Raw genomic sequence first — 20,000 nt, 5'->3', positions numbered from 1 at the left:
TGTGTGTGTGTGTGTGACTGTGGTGTGTGTGTGTGTGTGTGTGTGTGTGTGTGTGTGTGTGTGTGTGTGACTGTGTATGGGTGTGTGTGTGTGACTGTGTATGGGTGTGTGTGACTGTGTGTGGGTGTGTGTGTGTGTGTGTGACTGCGTGTGTGTGAGTGACTGTGTGTGGGTGTAGAGTGCGATTTACGCTATGCAAGGTGGAAGATGGCTGTTCAGAGATCAATGCATTGGGACATAGGAGATGAAAACAAAGAGACCAAGAGAGGTAAGTGTTCACAGTCTATGTCAACGACAAACATTGCTCATTAGGCCAATTCTTGATGCTCGGATTTACCGATTTTAAGTTTGACCAAAAACATTGATGTGCCTGCTGTCAACAGGTTTGTTGCCTACTGCAGTACATATCAGTCACTCTGCAAGTGTTACCACGTGGTCCAGCGTCTGTTTCCAGTTTATGTCTTTAGTTTGTCAGTAGGCAGAACACGACAACTGGGCATGCTCAGAACATGATGTCGTCATTACTTTTACTTTAAGTTGGTCAGTTTGGTTTTCAACTCGAAAGATCCGAGCATCAGAGGTTTGGGTGGGTTGGCCTTACTGAGCAGACACTTTCTCACCTGTCCAACACTTCAACCTGTCTGTACACGTGCCTGGTCTGTGTGTGTGTGTGTGTGTGTATGTGTCTGTTTGATTATCATACAACAGTCTCAGACTGTGTAATCGACATTACAATGTCACACTTTGTTTCTAGACTCCACACGGTCAACTTTCCGAATCGAGCCTCGTCATGCAGCTGCTGTCTTTGCCGCCTCCTCGGCTGCTCTATTGCTATTGGCTCTTATTAAACACTTATAAACAGCTTCATAGAGTTGAAATACAGAAAACTATTGCAGCATTTTCTTACAAAGTATTTAACAGAATTTTCACATAGATATCTTGATAATAAAATCACAAAGACAAACAGCTGCTGACCATCAAGCTAACTGCTGAGATTGTTCCTTGTTATGGATCACATTAAATTCCTTAAATCAAACATGACAAGCTGGTTGTTTGGGACTGCATGCATTAGAGCAGCCAACAGCCTAATGGTACTCCTAGACATCCAAACGTTGACAACAGCTGATGGTCTGCAGACTATGGAGCCTCTGGACATTGAATAATAAGACAGTCAAGGGAATGTTGATATTGTGGATACTAAAGTTGTGTACAATGCTGCACTAACTAAAGAGTATATTCTCAAAAGGCAGCCACTGCCAGGTAGTTACCTGATATCTGCAGAACAAGCAGAGCAGCTTGTTACCACAAAAAGCAACCAACAAATATACTGATGTATATATGTCCTCTGTTGGAGGGGTAGTTGTTATACCATACCTACTCTTGTATCATTCCGCTATCCATCAAGCTCCATCCCCAACTTTAGCCAGCATCTGACATTTTCGCACCTAAGCTCCTCTTAATTGATGTTAATTGGTGTACCCAGATGACAAGCTCCTTGACCATTTTCCTTGAGAAAAAGTGAACTGAAACAAGAAGCTGCAGACTTGTTGTTTACCGACTCTGACGTAGTAATAGTAGTACTGGTAATAGCAAACATTCTAGAAAACTTGAGTTGTAGTAATTAGTCTAAGGCTTCCACAAATTAGCACCAAACTGTGTCATATCCTCCAGCAAGACCCCATCCCATACTTTACAAACAGTTGAAACTAAACTGATGTGCTATGGGGGTGGGGTAATACAAGAGTAAGTACCGTACATATATTAATACATACAAACACACACTGTCACACACACACACACACACACACACACACACACACACACACACACACACACACATACACCACACACATGCACATGCACACACACGCACACACCACACACACACACTAGAATATCCTAATAGTCACACATTATCAAAGTATATAATAGTCAGCAATGTGTCACCATGTCCACTACAACACACAACAACAAAACACTTTGGGGCTACAACCAACCAACACACACAGCAGATGCATCTCTCCAATACAAAATTGCAACGTATTGAGAGATGTATCCACTTCTCTCTGATACATCAGGCTGTAAACCTCCTACTCAAGCAATGTTTTCTGTTCACTAGGAGATCACTTTCTGTGCATTTATTGAACAACCATTATAGATGCTACACAAGTCAACGACCATCCTGACTACTTTCCTTCGTCTCCTTTCGTTGCTCTTGTGTAGATCTTCTGTGAGCTGTGTAATGATACTGGCCTGATATAACCCTTTGCTAGCAACTCATTAAGCGCCTGACGAGCCAACGAGCCTCGGATCTTCAACCTCTCAGACAGAACACTCGGTGTGATCAGCTTGTACTTCGGAACCTCGTTGTACAGTTTGTCATACGTCGCTTGATCAAACAAAACCAAGTTGTTCAGCTTTTCTCGCGTTTTGCCTTTTGACCATTTCTACTCCCACCACATACACTCATTAGTCAAGAAATTGCCTAACGCGCGCTACATTAACTTCCGCAGCTAATAGCTTTTCTAATTTACCTTTTTCTTTGCTTTCCCTCCTCCTCCTGACTTTGCGTCTTTCTTCTGCGGCTTCGATGATTTCTGTTTCGGATCCGGCTTCTTCTTGGGCGGCTACAAGCACACAAACACACACAATACATGTACACACAATACACGTAGAACACATACAATACATGTACATACAATACATGTACATACAATACATGTACATACAATACATGTACATACAATACATGTACATACAATACATGTACATACAATACATGTACATACAATACATGTAGAACACAATACATGGAGAACGCGATAAAAATGAAGCGCGACAACAAGGCAGCTTTCTTCAATCATCCGCGTCAATCTCGCGGTCAGTTGAAGTTGGAATAAGAAGAATGAGCCCTCATGTTACCCTCTAATGGGTCCCCACTATTACTGACACAGTAACCACCATTTATATATCCCAAAATAGTTATCAAATGCCCTCAATAGGAATAACAAAGCTGTCAACTGACGATAAACTCACCATCGCAAGAAATGCTCAGCCACGAGGACAACCGTTAACGCACGCTACGCATTCTTGTCTAGTCTTACGCCCCGCGTACACAAATGCTAATCAAATACGCCCACCTAACCTCTCACCACAATCGATAAAAATGGAACTCAAATACTAGAGATGGAATGCATAAACAAGGCATATCGATAGATCTGTTATGCCAGGTGTGTTATGTTTAATTAAATGTATGCAAATATTAGGCTAGACCTCTCACGTGATTGCCGGGGTCTTGTGCGAGTAGTATTTGTAGCGTGCTTTTCCTTTTAGTGATTCTGTACAACGTAACAGTTTCAGGTTCAGTAATTGTTTGCTTAGATAATTATAACTACCGGTAAGATGTTAATTTCAAATTATAAATATATGTAACTAATTAATTAAACAAAATCTATCAGCCAGTGGCTTGTCAACCTATGGGTTGTGGATACATCAAGTTAATTAATTAAGTTGATTGAATAGTCACAGTAAGCAGCAATCTTGATAGTCAATTTCTACTAGCTACAAATCGTCACGTTCTAGACTCATGTAGTTATTGCTTTCGTTTCCTCTACCATTCCAAGCACCTGCCACATCAAACACAATAAATAATATCAAAGCCTGCAATGGAAAACAGCTGGAATGGACAGTATCTTCATACCCAAACGTAGAAAACAGCTGCTCCTCTACTCACTTCTGTTACACGTTGCAAATCATATTGCTTGAGAAGATCTTCAATTCGAGAGCAAACTTCCGGTTTAATTTTGTCTGCTTCACACTCACCGACTCGTCTCTTCAGACTTTCTTTTCCCGTCTTCCCGATTAAAGCTTGTACTGAAGGCCATTTCCGTGTCACTTTCTCTGGATGACCCAACACAAGAAATGTCGCAATCATCACATCGTGAACTGCTTTTGGAGGATTGGAGTAACTCTTAAGCTCTGCAATAGTTCGACCATCAAGATTGAGAACCTGGAAGCACACACACGTACACTTAAGTATGTAGTTACAAACAGAATTGCATGATATCAACATCAATGTAAAGTCAGTGCAACATTGATATTAAACTCTTCAATAATGTTATTTCTCTGTATACTACCAATAAAAATATTCATCAATTAGCTTAATACATTAAACTTGCATTAGAAAGATGCACCTCAGACATACTATATTGTTGAATGCAAGTACCATGTAATGATCGAGTAATATACACGTTCATCATAACTAACCTCCTTCTTCAGTTGTTCCAATCTCTTCAGCTTCGTCAGCAAAACACTAGCTTCAGTCATTTCTCTAGCCAACTCCACCTCATATCCTGCACGTTTCACTGCCTTCATTGCATCCTCCAAAGCATCAATTTTTCTCCGTCCTACTGCGTTGTTCAAGTTCTTGGCTGTTTGTAACTGTTCAAGTAATTTCTTTGCTTCTTCAAGCTTCTTCTCATTCAATTCTTCCAGTTGATCTTCTTTGCCTTTCTCAGCTTCTTTGATAGCAGGTTCCAGTCGTTCAATCTTTCTTGATTTAATGGCACCTTCCAAGTTGTGGTTTATCTTCTTGGCTTTCTCTACACGTAGTCTCTTCTTTGCTGCTAATTCTACTTCTTTGGCTTTACGCTTCTCTTCTTCAGTTTCTGCCTTTGCTGCTTCTTCGGCAGCACGAGCAACTTCCTCTGCAGCAGCAGCTTCTGCCTTAGCTAAACAACCGTCAGCGTTACAATATTACCTGCTAATTTAGAAGTAAATGTGTTACCAGCAGCTTCTGCTAAACTTTCAGCATGTCTTGCTTCTTCTTCTTCCTTCCTTTGCTGCTCCTCGAGTTTTCTTTGCTCCTCCAGCCGTTTCTGCTGCTCCAGTTTTTCTCTTTCTTCTTCTTCCCTCTGCTTTTGTTCTTCCTCTGCTTTTCGTCGTTCATCCTCAGCAGCCTGTTCATCAGCTAGATGAGCTTCTTCTACATAAATCAAATGAATGCTTGACATGACTAACAAACATGCATCCACCACAAATAATCCATTATTCATTGGTCTTCAGCTAAATCTCTCTTTCCCTATCCGTCTGTCTACCTGTCAATTTGTTTCAATGATAAAATTGTCACAAATCATGACGCTACTGTAGTGTTCAAAATCTTTTACAAATACGAAAAATATTGACAAGGAAATCTACTCAAAGTGTAAATCTCAACATTTCACCCGAATTCACTTCTTCGATGCTGTAAATGGTTTCACATCTACTTCTCATCTCGCCATCTACTCAACAACTCACCTTCTTGTCTTAATCGTTCCTCTTCTTCTTTCTGCTGTTTCTGTTTCATTTCCTCCTCTTCCTTTGCTCGTCTTTCTTCTGCCTCTTTTCTTTCTCTTTCCTCTTGCTCTCTTCGTGCTGCGTCCTCTTGTTTCCTCTGTTCCAGTTCTTCTTTTTGTCTTCGTTTCTTTGCTTCCTCTTCTTTCCTTATCTGTTCTTCCTTCAGTTTCCTCAACCTTTCCTCTTCCTTTCTTCTTTTCTCTTCTTCTTCTCGTTCTTTTCTCTTTCTTTCTTCCTCTTCACGCTGAGCAGCTTCTACCACAACAATAATAATTAAAATCTGGCCAAAGCTATTTTTATCGCATCTAGAAGTGTATTATTACTCTAACGTATTGAAAAATACATCCTCCAATACAATAATGTAATAAAGCATTGAGAGCCGCAATACCTCCATAGTCTACTGTATTAATTAAGACATAAGAACTACATAACCTTCTCTTGCTTTGCGCTCCATCTCCTTCTCCCACTCAATAAACTCTCTGTCTGGAATGTTACAAAGCTCCACCTCAATTTCATCAAAAGTAACTCCCCATCCGCCTGTTCTTATTCGTTTAGAAACAAATTGATCCCAACGTTTCTGAGAAAACAGCTCATTGTGAACAGCTTTCATTAGAAAGAGTGCTTGAGATTCTGATATTGTCTCTCCATTGTTAGCAAGCAAACAAAACTCCCAACGAAGATCTTGAACAAGAGCATACCGACGATCCATTTCCTGTTGCACATACACATACCATAACATAGCTGACAAACTAATTAACGCACGCACGCATGCACACACACATACACACACACCACGCACGCACGCACGCGCACACACACACACACACACACACACACACACACACACACACACGAAAGATATGACAGACAGACAGACAAACAGACAGACAGAACTGCAAGCCAAAAAATGTAGCAATATAGACAGAAAAGCCAACAGACCAACCACAACTAAACACACACATTCTCCAACCTTCAAACAATCCAGAAATTCGTCCGGATCGCATGTATTACCAGCACATATAAACTCTATTGAAGCTACAACTTGTTGTAAACTCAACTCTCCCGTTCTCAGCTCACCGTACAGATTCCACAATTCTTCGGCCGTCAGATATCCTTTAAAACCCTTATCTCGGCCTCTAAAAACGTCTTGAAACAGCAACTGCTGCCTGCCGCTCGTTGCCATGTTTACCGGATGTGGATAGTCACGTGACAATCCGGGCTTTACTATGAAATGGCTTTGACTCAACGTTCGTTCTGGACGTTTTCCTTCGCAAAGCGGTTGTTTTTCGCTCGCCTACCGTTGTCGTCGAGTGTTTATAAAAAGCCTCAGTCTATTGAGTTCACCCAGAAGGCTGACTGGGCGCCATCTCATTCAAGTCCGTCCTTATTCTACGACGAATTGGCCAACAAGTTTATAAACTGTATGATGTGGGACGGAAAGAAGTCTCTGTCTACTCATATCTTTCGTAACGCTCTCGAAATTATTAAACGGCAGCAAATGGGGAGTAAGAGTGGTCACGTGACCGAACCTATGGATGTGTTCCATCAGGCACTGGAAAACTGTAAGCCTGCAGTCGGCATCGTTCGTATTAGGAGATCAGGAAGAACGTACCAAATACCGACGCCGCTTCCAGAACGACGGAGGACGTTTCTAGCCATCAAATGGTTGATAACGGCTGCAAGGAAACGAGGAGGTCATGGCATGGACAAGAGATTGGCCACCGAACTGATGGACGCGTACAATCGTGAAGGATCCGTTATTAAGAAGAAGATAGAGATGCACAAATTAGCAAACGCGAATAGAGTGTATGCTCACTATCAGTGGGGATAACAAGACAAATAGAGATATGAATGAGTAGACATGATAGATAAGACAAATTTCTTCTGGCCAGTTTTCTATTGAATTGTATATCTTTTATCATGATAACTTGGTGCCACTCTTGGTCTATAACAATATATACATAAACATCTGTATGATCTCTGTGTGTCTGTCTCTGTCTGCATGTCTGTCTGTCTATTCATCTGTCAAACTGATTGCGTCTGTCTGTCCGTCTATCAGCTTGTGCTTATCTTTCTTTATGTGGACCTGTCTGTCTGTCTGTTTGCCTGTCTATCTGTCTGTCTATCTGTCTATCTATCTGTCTGCCTGCCTGCCTGCCTGTCTGTCTGTCTGTCTGTCTGTCATCATATATTTTCAAACACAAGACTATATTACATTTCAACAAAATAGTAAGTACTTAAGTTTAAATGTACCTTGTCCATAATCTACACACTATACACTTCACTAAGAATGAGCTATAAACTACAAGCATGCAGCAACCCAGAGACAATCAGTGACTAAAAACTGGGTGCAGTAGGACATGAGCTTGTTGACACCAATACTGCAAAGTGTGGAACTCTTCTTCAGAAGGACTTTTGCTTTACACTTCTGTAGTTGTACTGAGAATCTCTTCCTCCAGTAATCAATAAACTCTGGTGCGTTTGGCCTTTCAATTTCGTCCAATGAATGTTTTGAAAGCTTTTGCAAAAACTTCTTTTCCTCTTCTCCTCATCTCCCAAAGTGTTCTAGGACTAGGGGAGTGACTTTGACTATTGATCCACCAGGAAGCCATACCTTTCTGTATTTATCCATTTTTCATTTCTGTCTGTCTGTCTGTCTGTCTGTATGTCTGTCTGTCTGTCTGTCTGTCTGTCTGTCAATACATATATTACTAAGTACAACTAAGAGTCAAACAGTTGACAGTAAGCTAACAGAGTTACTAATGGCACCAACTGAGTCACCACTATACTGGACTCTGCTCATCTTCTGCAGTAACACTCTTGCATTGCACTGCTGCATCGCAATTGAGAATCGCGTCCTCCAGTAGTTCTTGAACGCGTACTGTCTGCACTCAGTTGTCCATGTTGCTGTCTGTCTGTCTGTCTGTCTGTCTGTCTGTCTGTCTGTCTGTCTGTCTGTCTGTCAATACATATATTTTTAAACATTGAACTATCACACACCATCTAAGCAAAGCAACTAAATACTACCCAAGCCAATAGGACTTGGTTCTACCTACAACTATTTATGTTTATGTTGCTGTCTCTTGAAACAATCTTCTTTATTTTTCTGTCAATCACTCTAGCATTTGATCGTTGTAGACACACAGAAAACACAGATCTCAAGTATGTCTTTGAAGGTTGATGCATTTGCCTTTCCGTCTTCGTCTCTTAATAGCTGTGACAGTTTCTCCAACTAGTCTTCAGCTTTCTCTCCCCAACAGCCAAAATATTTGAAGACTATAGGCACAAGTGTTGGTCAAAAACCTCCAGGCAAGAGCTCCTGGTCGTACTTTTTGATCTTCAGATTTTCTCTTCTGGTTGCCGCTCTCTCTGAGTTGTAGCTGATAAACCTTCTATTTCATTACTCCAGGGATGAGCTAGTGCAATATCCAATTCAAGATCCATCCCCGATGCCGAATCAAACACGACTATGTCTGATCTGTCTTCAGAATTGACATACTTTTCTCTGGGTTCTTTACGTGATGTAATTGCAGTTGACTCAAACAGTCTGACCATGCTGAAACCATGTTGTTATGGCTGATTACCGGGCCGCCCAGTCTTACATGTTATTAGGTGGTATCCATCTGAGTCTAATTCTTTCCCACAGTCACACTGACCAAAAGCCAAAGGCATTTGTCAGCCCAGTCTCATCAAGGATGCCAAGCGGAAATCGCACGGAGATAATGCATGCCATGATGATGATGGTACTGTCAAGAGCCACGCTCCTGCACCTTTGCCTTGCAAGGACTGCATTCGAGATTGGTCTCTAGTCAAAGACGAATTCTGAATAAAACCATTTGACAGAGATTTCATGTACTTCTCAGTCAGCCTGTGTTGTAGTTGTTTCCTGTTGTTGATAACTTCTACAAGAGTTTTGTTTTGAGGCAAAACATTGCACAAATCTCTGCTGATGGAACTATTTGCATGATGTGAATTCTGAACTTCATCAAGCAATCTCTCAGCATCAGGAATTCGTTTTGCTATTGTATGCAGTGTTGAAGCCCAACTAGACAGAAATGCAAATGGTGCTGTAGATGTTAAAGCTGTGAGACCAAATCCTCCATGTTGTATTGGTAAAGTTACTTGAAGCCACTGCCTGTCTGTTAGATTACCTCTACCCAAGAGATTGGTAAATGTTGATCTTGTCAGTGTGTCATGGATGGCTGCAGCTGACTCCAAAAGCCTAGGTGGAACAGTTCGTGATAGGAAGTTCATCCAAGTAACATCACAGTATCTCAGCAAGAGCATGCCACACTGCAAATCTTGCAACTGCAACAGCTTACCACACAAATTAGATCCTGATTGTGTAACATCAGAGCAAGATTCGATCTCTGTCTGTCTATCTGTCTGTCTGTCTGTCTGTCTGTCTGTCCGTCAGCCTGCATGTTCTTATCTTTCCTTATGTGGCTTGGCTCTGTCTACTTGTTTGTCTGTCAAATACAAACCTTTCAAACGTCAGTCAACTAAAATGCTACTCTACTACAACAAAATGTACACAACACAACAAAGAAGCAAGCAAAAACAAGTCAACGCCAACTCTACCAACAAGTGCAACCATTTCTGATGTCAATCCAAGAGCATACTCTCTTGAGCCTGTTACCTAACCAAATAAGACCTTAACAGTACATCTCTGTATACTCTGAGTCGCTTTATTCTTTACACAAAGTAATCATAAAATACGAAAGTACCGCTGCAGTTTATATCAATCTCCCAGCACCAGGCTTTTTGCCCGGCCACGCCTCTTTTGCATATATCTTTCTAGGCTTCACATCAGCAAGTTCTTCCGTAAACGAAGGCGTGTGTATTGACAAAGGAGGAGGCGGAGCTATCACTGGAGTCATTGATATATCAGGTGCAGCATTCACAGTCACACTAGAGAAGAGTGAAGTCGGTGAGCAGGGCGTCCTAGCGGTCGGTGATGTGGCAGTGCCCATACCATCATGAGACATGCTCATAAAGCTGAATGTGGAACTCACATGCGGTCGCTTCTATATGACAAAATAATTTGGAAATATGTGTTAGTAATTGGTGTACATGTACTAACTCGAGGAGCAATGACAGTGCTTTGCACCATGTTACGAAATCGGCCAACATCAGGATCAACATCCTCTACACCAACACAATAGATTAGACGAGTCTGTAAATCAATGATAAACATTATGTTTTTGTGAAAGTAAGTCAAGCTGACTGTACCATCTACTCAACTAGCATGCATGCACACGCACCTGCACACTCCCTCCCTCCCTCCCTCCCTCCCTCCCTCCCTCCCTCCCTCCCTCTCTCTCTCTCTCTCACACACACACACACCACACCACACCACACACATGTACATAACAACAACAACAAAAGTAAACATCATTGCAGATGATTTCTGCTGTTTGATATTAATTAAGCATCTTAAGATCATCAAGACACACAACAATCACTACTCCATCAACACTAACAAATCCATCCAACAAACAAAAAGTTGTCATTAACTCAGTAACTGCACTTCTTAATTAAATTATCAATTTCAAAATCTGTGTGTTTGTGTACACACGAGTACATGCACGTCTCTTGCCATCCTGAAAATATCGAAGACATCATGACACTCCCAACCTGGTTACACACACACACACACACACACACACACACACACACACACACACACACACACACACACACACACACACACACACACACACACACACACACACACACACACACACACACACACACACACACACACACACACACACACACACACACACACACACACACACACACACACACACACACACACACACACACACACACACACACACACACACACACACACACACACACACACACACACACACACACACACACACACACACACACACACACACACACACACACACACACACACACACACACACACACACACACACACACACACACACACACACACACACACACACACACACACACACACACACACACACACACACACACACACACACACACACACACACACACACACACACACACACACACACACACACACACACACACACACACACACACACACACACACACACACACACACACACACACACACACACACACACACACACACACACACACACACACACACACACACACACACACACACACACACACACACACACACACACACACACACACACACACACACACACACACACACACACACACACACACACACACACACACACACACACACACACACACACACACACACACACACACACACACACACACACACACACACACACACACACACACACACACACACACACACACACACACACACACACACACACACACACACACACACACACACACACACACACACACACACACACACACACACACACACACACACACACACACACACACACACACACACACACACACACACACACACACACACACACACACACACACACACACACACACACACACACACACACACACACACACACACACACACACACACACACACACACACACACACACACACACACACACACACACACACACACACACACACACACACACACACACACACACACACACACACACACACACACACACACACACACACACACACACACACACACACACACACACATGCACGCATGCACACACGCACGCAGGCAGGCACGCAGGCAGGCACACAGGCACGCACACATGCACACACACACACACACACACACACACATGCACGCATGCACACACGCACGCAGGCAGGCACGCAGGCAGGCACACAGGCACGCACACACACACACACACACACACACACACACACACACACACACACACACACACACACACACACACACACACACACACACACACACACACACACACACACACACACACACACTACCTCTGGCTAATTGTCTCTACTGTCACCTGGATTGATGATATCTTCGGCATCACGAAACATGACAGCCGGATGACGTTTCCTCTTTCTAGTTGCCGCATTCTTTATCGTCTCCTCGGTGATCCCAATCATGCTAATACGTTTATTATGAGCAGTGTTGAACTCGGTTAAATCCTTTGTAACAAACACGTATATTAATTAATTAAACAAATAACATTGATTTCAATTACTCTAACATCGAGTTTTTCTTCATTATCTGGCAAGCCTAATAGAGTTCCTTCTGCTGACTGCTCGTCTTCAGTGGCAGTTTCGTTGACTGTTTGGGGTCTTTCTCTTAGAGAATACGAACGACTGGACGCCCCGAATGAGAACGAAGAATCAATTTCGACGGGAGTTGGTTTCATGGGCTCCAGACAAACGTCATTCAAAAATGTTCCGTGAGCTGCAATACAAGACAAATGTCAACACATTAGAAAGTAGCATTGCTACACACTGATAAACAAATTAAGTTAAACAAACAAACTAAAAGTCAATGATTAAGTGCTCAACATGTGATAACAACGAGACGTGTGTTGCTATCATGTTTGGTGTATTAGTTAGTTACTTCATTCATTTGTTCTCTCTAGTAAATGTTATTGGTAAGCTAACAATAGTAACTCTTCATTGTGTTCAGATAGCCACATGCACTCTCTTCTCCGTTAGTGGAGTCACATGTGAGCAAAACGTTTGCTCTTAGACACAATCATAAGTGATGAAGACAGACACACAGAGACAGACAGACAGACTGACAGACAGACAGACTGACAGACAGACAGACGGACAGACAGATCATCTCAGTGATTCCGTGATCATCTTAGTGATTACGTGTGGTGGCAGGCTTCTCTACCCATCCGTCTGGGAGGTTTTGGTCTGTCCTCAGTCAAGTCTGTTTCACCTTCTGCCTTCTTGGCTTCATGGGTTCAGGCTTTTGTTTGCTTGCCTATACGATTCCCCAATTTGAAGTCATTTATAGACTCCTTTTTTGCAAGTCCATCAGAATTTCCTACAGGTATTGTGTTAAGCAGCCTCATTCCTGGTGCCAGTAAGTTGTCGGATTACCTTCCAGAAACAACAAGTTCCGAAAGAAGTTATCTTCTGAGTTAGCTGAATCTTCACTCAACAACGTTCTGAAAGCGTCTGTTTCGATGAGGGATGCTGCTCGTTTTCGTTCTCTAAATGGTAAAGGTGCGGGTGCCTGGATTAGTGCAGTTCCTTCCTCTGCATGCTTCGTAATTGACTGTTGCGTATATCGCTTGGCATGCATGCTGAGGTTAGATTTGCCGGTTTGCTCATCCGACTGGTTAAGTTCATGTGGATGTGGAGCTGCTTTGGATGATACTGGATATCATCTTTTGTCTTGTAAATTCGGCGGAGCGCCCATTTGGTGCCATGAATCTATTGCAGAGGTTTGGGCAGATTGTCTCAGGGAGCTTCACTTAGCCTGGAAATTGATCTGGATATCTCGCTGGCACACCCATGGAGTGGCGAGGTCTTCCCATCATCTGCTAAAATTGACGGTGCAGCGGCGAAACGCAGAGAGAAGAAGAAAAAATCGAAATACAAGGGTCAGAGGCTTCCAGATGGTGAGCAAGTTATCGTGAAGTCGCTTGCACTCAAACATTTCAGTAGATGGGGCAAGGAGGGGGAAATTTCTTCAGTCACTCGCTTTGCGTTCACGGGATGAATCTGGTCGGCGCAACACTGCCAAGTTCCTAGACTATTGGAGAAAGAGATTCAACGTACAATTGCAACGGTGTTGTGGCCACGTAATCCAGCACAAGATGTCATCGTCGCGCTGGAAGATTGCTTGACATACTGTTGTTCATCTTAGTGTAGTTTAGCCTTAGCTTTTGTTTTGCTTTGTTCTTGTTGTTTGCAGTAGTGTTATATTTGGAACTGTGATTGTTTCTAGTTTTAGTTGTTTTAAGTCCTGGTATATGTTTGTTAGCTTGCCGTCGTTGTAATGTTCAATCATTGGAAGAATATAATACCTTTGACACACAGACAGACAGACAGACAGACAGACAGACAGACAGACAGACAGACAAATAGACAAATAAACATACAGACAGACAGACAGACAGGCAGACATACAGACAGACAGACAGGCAGGCAGGCAGACAGACAGACAGACAGACATAGTACCCTGCATTGCAAAATGTATCATAGATAAAAGTTCAAATAGATGTGACAGACAGACAGACAGACAGACACCCAATGATTCCCTCTCCTTGTACCCACAATCCACACCAACCACCGAACACTTACAAAACGTCACCACATTCTATATCCATCATATCCTTACTACTTCCAAGATCAACAATAAAAGATCGATGCAAATGTTTGTGATACAAGAGAACAGCATGAACTCTCGAGCAGGAGGCGTGGTCAATCTGGAAGTCACATGACTCTTTATTACGACCGAAAAAATACGCTGGCTTGTCTTCAATGATCAACTTCTACACACAAGACACGCAATCACAATGACGCTGATAACGTCAGAGATCATATTGAGTGGAAAACCTCTACAAGTTGGTTAATTTTTAGAACATCGAGATGGAGACCCTTGGGCGGCTTGCCGGCCCTAATACGTTAGAAGAAGAATTAGAGAAAACCGAAAAACGTAAAACAACGAGATCTGACCAGCTGGGGACCTCGTAATCAGTCATTAAACATCCGGGCTTTAACATTCGAATCTTATCCGGGAGTTGTAATTGTAACGGTTACCCGGACGTAACTTGGCGCCATGGCCATGAAAGACTGTCATCGTGTTTTCGTTCAGATGATGATGGAGAAACAGCTGGTTTGTGAAGAAGTGGCTGTACAGTCGATGGAAAGAATATGCGAAAAGTTTTCGGGTAGGCCTATTCACAAACAGACATGCTGCAAATATCGACTAATTAATATCAATTAACATTGCAACTTTTTGCTACACTAAGCTGACTCACCTCGTGGAGGACTGCCGAGCTTCCTGAAGGTCATCAACAAACATTTGGAGACCGTTTCTATGGTGATTGGTAGAGGAATATCAGAAGATGATGGAACAGTGTGTTATGCATTTGTGAGGAAATATCCCGGATTAGGTGTGATGATTTAGTGTTGTCTGAGAGATGTGTATATGAAGGTGAACACACATGATGATCAATATGCGAAATTGGCTCAAAGTTATGACTTGAAATTGATTGAATATTTTAAGAAAGTGGTAATGTGTTAGAGGACACACACACACACACACACACACACACACACACACACACACACACACACACACACACACACACACACACACACTAACAGGCACGCACACACACACACACACACACACACACACACACACACACACTAAACACACACACACACACACACACACACACACACACACACACACACACACACACACACTCACTCACTAAAACACGCGCACGCACACACACACACACACGTGCACACGTGCACACACACTCACTAAAACACACATACACACCACACACACACACACACACACACACACACACACACACCACAACACACACACACACTCACTAACACACAAACACACACTCACTCACTCACTAACACGCGCGCACACACACACACACACAGTTAGATTTCTGTCGTTTGCAGCTGGATTTCATTGTAAATCACGACGGTGTTGCCTCGTCTACTGATCTCCTCAATGCTGCTTCAAGTTTGGAAAAGAAGTTGAAGCCATCTGATGCCAATGTACAATGAATGTTGAACTATCAAGTATCACTCACTTGTCAATGTATTGAATCTGATAGGCTGCACTTCATCAGTTCGCCACCGATGGATGGCTCGGCTTCAACAAGGTAAACATTTACTGACTGAATATCATGTGTTTGTGTGTGTCTGTGTCTGTGTCTGTGTGTTTGCCTGTGTGTCTGTGTGTGTGTGTGTGTGTGTGTGTGTGTGTGTGTGTGTGTTTGTCTGTGTGTCTGTGTGTGTGTGTGTGTTTTTGTCTCTGTGTGTGTGTGTCTGTGTGTGTGTGTGTCTGTGTGCGCACGTGTGTGTGTGTTTGTGTGTGTGTGTGTGTGTGTGTGTGTGTGTTTTTGTCTGTGTGTGTGTGTGTGTGTGTGTGTGTTTGTCTGTGTATGTGTGTGTGTGTGTGTGTGTGTGTGTGTCTGTGTGTGTGTGTGTGTGTGTGTCTGTGTGTGTGTGTGTGTGTGTGTGTGTGTGTGTATCTGTGTCTGTGTCTGTGTCTGTGTGTGTGTTGGTCCTTATAGGGACCTATAATAATAAGAATAAAAATTATAAAATAAATAACATACATACATGTATATCATTTGTAACTCAGGCTGCTATTAGCCTTATGGCATGCCCCAACAGTTTTGTGGGACGGGTGGTAACACATGTAACATGTACTTAGTAGCTAGGCATCACTACAAGTTGTAAAAAACCATTCACAAAAATTGTTGAATATTTCGTTCTTTTAAAGCACTGGACATGGCCCACAACCCCTACAAATCATGTTTTCCATTGGTCACGTGACCCACATATGGACGACACCCCTCGTTGTCTACTAGTGTTACTGCACATGCTCACACTAGAGCTACACTTTACAATAGTAGTACACATGTAGTATACTACACAAACTAAAATTGCATGGCACCATACAGCACGACTGCTGTGTTTCAGAGAGCCGGAGAATACTCGATTGGCATTCGTGGACTGATTGAGTTGAAGCCGTACCTTCGAGCAACGTATGACACTCTACCAGTGTGTGATCTGTGCCACGACGTGGTAATAAAAGGAGCATGGAACAACCACAAGAAAGTCCACAATCATTGCAACACTCGGGCAGCAACTCTCATGTCTCAACGTGCACACCCAAACTAACGAAAGGAAACACAACGGCAGATGATGAAATGGATTGTGGACATGTTGTAAATTTATATCAACTATTTTATGCCAGTCTGCATGCACACCACGTTGTAGTTTGTTGAGTTGTGTTTATTAGTCTATTGTTGTTATGTAGACTGGACAGACAGTAAGTAAGTAAATATGTACTGTAGTTGATCATACAAGATGACGATCTCAACCTGTTGTGTCGCTGTCTGACGTTCGTGTGTTGTCATTCTAATTTCTTCGCATTCAGTTGTTTCATGTTCTTGGATTGGTTCAGACAGTCACGAAGCCATGGCATGCCTTTAGTGTTGAAACAGCATTCGGCATTGGAAATGATCACACAAATTGAATGCATCAATATGAATAGAAAACTAAATATTAATACTAACAGTAGAGACAATCAGATTAATATTAACTGTTACATATTAATATTAATTGTTATATATTAATATTAACTGTTACAAATTTATATTAATTGTCATATATTAACTGTTGTATATTAGTATTAACTGTCACATAATAATATTAACTGATACAAATTTATATTAATATTAACTGTTGTATATAATTATTATTAATATTAAGTGTCACATATTAATATTAAGTATCACATACTAATATTAACTGTTAAATTTATATTAATATTAACTGTTAAATATATATTAATATCAACTGTTGTATATAATTATTATTAATATTAAGTGTCACATCATATGATATTAATATTAACTGTTGTATATAATTATTAATATTAAGTGTCACATATTAATATTAATTGTTGTATATTAACTGTCACATACTAATATTAATTATAACACTATTAACTGTCAGAGGCATCGAGTCGGTTGGTAGGTCATACATCACGTGACCAGCCTGTACACCCAACATTTTAGCACCTCTGGTAATTAACTGTCACAAACAGATGCATCATTGTTGAGGTACAGTGTATATGTTTGGTAACGACAGATAACGTAATATCCACATCAGAGATTCAACTTTTGAAATTAATTAATTAATTAGCAAGCTATTTTATCAAACAAATACAACAATGCCATTCCCTCTATTCTTTACAAATCCACTACAACTTATTCAATTCCATCGTCTTTTGATGCCGTCTGTGTCAATTCATTGTAGCGTGTTGGACGTCGCTTTCTCTTACAGCACAGGCAGCTCACAGTGATGACAATCACTAGAGATAAGACAAAGACGACGCTCGACACCACGAGAGTAATAATAATTGCGAATGACATGGAAGAGTCCGATGGATGTCTGCAGCCAGTTAGACTGCTTCTTGCTTGTGGATGAGAAACTGATGGCTTAGCAAACTGTGGGTCACGTACTGTAGAGAGGGACAAGTAATAATAATTATTGATATTTATGTTGGTAGTTGATAACAAATGGAATGTACTTTGGCATGTAGACTGTGCGAATCCGACACGTGAGTTGGTTCGATCGAAGATGACGTAATAGCCTTCCATTACAACAGCACCCAATACGGTGCCTGTTGTGATGAAACAGGTTGGTGAGAGGGTTAGTTACAGGTTGGTATGTACACACACACACACACACACACACACACACACACACACACACAAACTCTCTCTCTCTCACACACACACACACACACACACATACACCCACATACAAACTCACACACACACATGCACACACACACACACACACACACACACATACACCCACATACAAACTCACACACACACACACACACACATACACCCACATACAAACTCACACACACACACATGCACACACACACACACACACACACACACACATACACCCACATACAAACTCACACACACACACACACACACATACACCCACATACAAACTCACACACACACACACACACACACACACACACACACACACACACACACACAAACCTGACGTCGACGGCATGATGCTAAACTTATAACAATCTCTCTGCTTGTTTTCCGGATCGGGATACGCCTGCAGATACATCTGCGGCAAGACTAACAGTTCGAACTCTTCGTCTTCGTTATCAGAAAGCAGGAAAACTGTGAGAGTAGGAAAGCTGCTGAAGTCCGGACTGTGAGGTGGCCAACACAAGTAACCATTTCCACCATTCCAGAACTTGTCGTCAAGGACAACACCCGCAGTACAGTTGCCCTGAAAATGAAACAGTTGCAAGACAGTCTGGACAACTCTGAGTCAAAAACATGTCTAACTGTGTAATTCTTGATGAGAGAAAGGACGGTGTTGTAGACTTTGACTGGAAGACGAAGACTCGTTGTGCCACTGTCGACGATCGTTTTGTCATTGTTAAACTAGACGTGATAGGATTAGAGACATTAGAAGCTGCTACTTGATTGCAGTGTTATCCTTCATAAACGATTGCTGGTATTGGTTTGTCTACCTGCCCACCTGTTACTCTGTCTGTTTGTCTGTCTGTTTGTCTGTCTGTCCACCTGCCTCTCTGTGTTTTGTCTGTCTGCCTTTGTATCTGTCTGTCTGTGTTTTGTCTGTCTGTCTGTCTTGTTTGTCCATCCGACTGTCTGTCTGTCTGTTTGTCTGTCTGTCTGTCTGTTTGTCTGTCTGTCTGTCTGTCTGTCTGTCCATCCAACTGTCTGTCCATCTGTCTGTCTGTATGTCTGTCCACCTGCCTCTCTGTGTTTTGTCTGTCTGTCTTTGTATCTGTCTGTCTGTGTTTGTCTTTCTGTCTGTCTTGTTTGTCCATCCGACTGTCCATCTGTCTGTATGTATGTCTGTCCACCTGTCTCTCTGTGTTTTGTCTGTCTGTCTTTGTATCTGTCTGTCTGTGTTTGTCTGTCTGTCTGTCTTGTTT

The 20,000-nt window shown here is 42.1% G+C and overlaps 7 protein-coding genes across 8 annotated transcripts in view; 3 read left to right on the top strand and 4 right to left on the bottom strand.

Moving 5' to 3' along the window:
• Positions 1-984, top strand: part of LOC134177264 (glycerol kinase-like) — an 8,979-nt gene extending 7,995 nt beyond the window's left edge. For both annotated transcript variants that reach the window (XM_062644045.1, XM_062644046.1), the window contains exons 17-18: positions 179-268; positions 755-984. In XM_062644045.1, the coding sequence (XP_062500029.1) occupies positions 179-268; positions 755-858 (194 nt within the window). In that variant the 3' untranslated portion in view covers positions 859-984. The remainder of the gene's footprint in view (positions 1-178; positions 269-754) is intronic.
• A 1,139-nt stretch (positions 985-2,123) lies between these two features.
• LOC134176772 (uncharacterized) lies at positions 2,124-3,096 on the bottom strand. Its single transcript, XM_062643431.1, has 3 exons — positions 3,037-3,096; positions 2,535-2,627; positions 2,124-2,447 (listed from the first exon to the last, which is right to left on the bottom strand). The coding sequence occupies exons 1-3, from the start codon at positions 3,037-3,039 to the stop codon at positions 2,187-2,189; spliced, it is 357 nt and encodes a 118-aa protein (XP_062499415.1). The 5' UTR covers positions 3,040-3,096; the 3' UTR covers positions 2,124-2,186.
• Positions 3,097-3,362: 266 nt separating this feature from the next.
• Positions 3,363-6,536, bottom strand: LOC134176942 (trichohyalin-like). The gene is made up of 7 exons (XM_062643630.1): positions 6,305-6,536; positions 5,767-6,046; positions 5,296-5,589; positions 4,787-4,984; positions 4,267-4,730; positions 3,701-4,009; positions 3,363-3,626 (listed from the first exon to the last, which is right to left on the bottom strand). Exons 1-7 carry the CDS (start codon positions 6,515-6,517, stop codon positions 3,585-3,587), a joined length of 1,800 nt encoding a protein of 599 aa, XP_062499614.1. The 5' UTR covers positions 6,518-6,536; the 3' UTR covers positions 3,363-3,584.
• Positions 6,537-6,555: 19 nt separating this feature from the next.
• Positions 6,556-7,407, top strand: LOC134176940 (small ribosomal subunit protein uS7-like). Its single transcript, XM_062643629.1, has one exon. It carries the CDS (start codon positions 6,566-6,568, stop codon positions 7,163-7,165), a length of 600 nt encoding a protein of 199 aa, XP_062499613.1. The 5' UTR covers positions 6,556-6,565; the 3' UTR covers positions 7,166-7,407.
• A 2,367-nt stretch (positions 7,408-9,774) lies between these two features.
• LOC134177060 (nuclear inhibitor of protein phosphatase 1-like) lies at positions 9,775-14,987 on the bottom strand. The gene is made up of 7 exons (XM_062643763.1): positions 14,948-14,987; positions 14,828-14,888; positions 14,610-14,763; positions 12,502-12,707; positions 12,295-12,439; positions 10,418-10,482; positions 9,775-10,361 (listed from the first exon to the last, which is right to left on the bottom strand). The coding sequence occupies exons 1-7, from the start codon at positions 14,971-14,973 to the stop codon at positions 10,071-10,073; spliced, it is 948 nt and encodes a 315-aa protein (XP_062499747.1). The 5' UTR covers positions 14,974-14,987; the 3' UTR covers positions 9,775-10,070.
• A 43-nt stretch (positions 14,988-15,030) lies between these two features.
• Positions 15,031-17,363, top strand: LOC134177274 (non-structural maintenance of chromosomes element 1 homolog). Its single transcript, XM_062644058.1, has 6 exons — positions 15,031-15,162; positions 15,244-15,365; positions 15,429-15,506; positions 15,929-16,027; positions 16,087-16,134; positions 16,961-17,363. Exons 1-6 carry the CDS (start codon positions 15,051-15,053, stop codon positions 17,159-17,161), a joined length of 660 nt encoding a protein of 219 aa, XP_062500042.1. The 5' UTR covers positions 15,031-15,050; the 3' UTR covers positions 17,162-17,363.
• Positions 17,364-18,142: 779 nt separating this feature from the next.
• LOC134177057 (beta-secretase 1-like) overlaps positions 18,143-20,000 on the bottom strand; it is a 17,012-nt gene continuing 15,154 nt past the window's right edge. The window contains exons 14-17 of the mRNA XM_062643759.1: positions 19,384-19,482; positions 19,078-19,324; positions 18,579-18,671; positions 18,143-18,509 (exon numbers count right to left, since the gene is read on the bottom strand). Of these exons, the coding sequence (XP_062499743.1) occupies positions 18,256-18,509; positions 18,579-18,671; positions 19,078-19,324; positions 19,384-19,482 (693 nt within the window). The 3' untranslated portion in view covers positions 18,143-18,255. The remainder of the gene's footprint in view (positions 18,510-18,578; positions 18,672-19,077; positions 19,325-19,383; positions 19,483-20,000) is intronic.

This window comes from Corticium candelabrum, chromosome 3 (assembly GCF_963422355.1).
Source record: "Corticium candelabrum chromosome 3, ooCorCand1.1, whole genome shotgun sequence".
Lineage (NCBI taxonomy): Eukaryota > Metazoa > Porifera > Homoscleromorpha > Homosclerophorida > Plakinidae > Corticium > Corticium candelabrum.
Note: the sequence above shows the minus strand (reverse complement) of the source record. Positions and strands in the feature narration are given on the sequence as shown.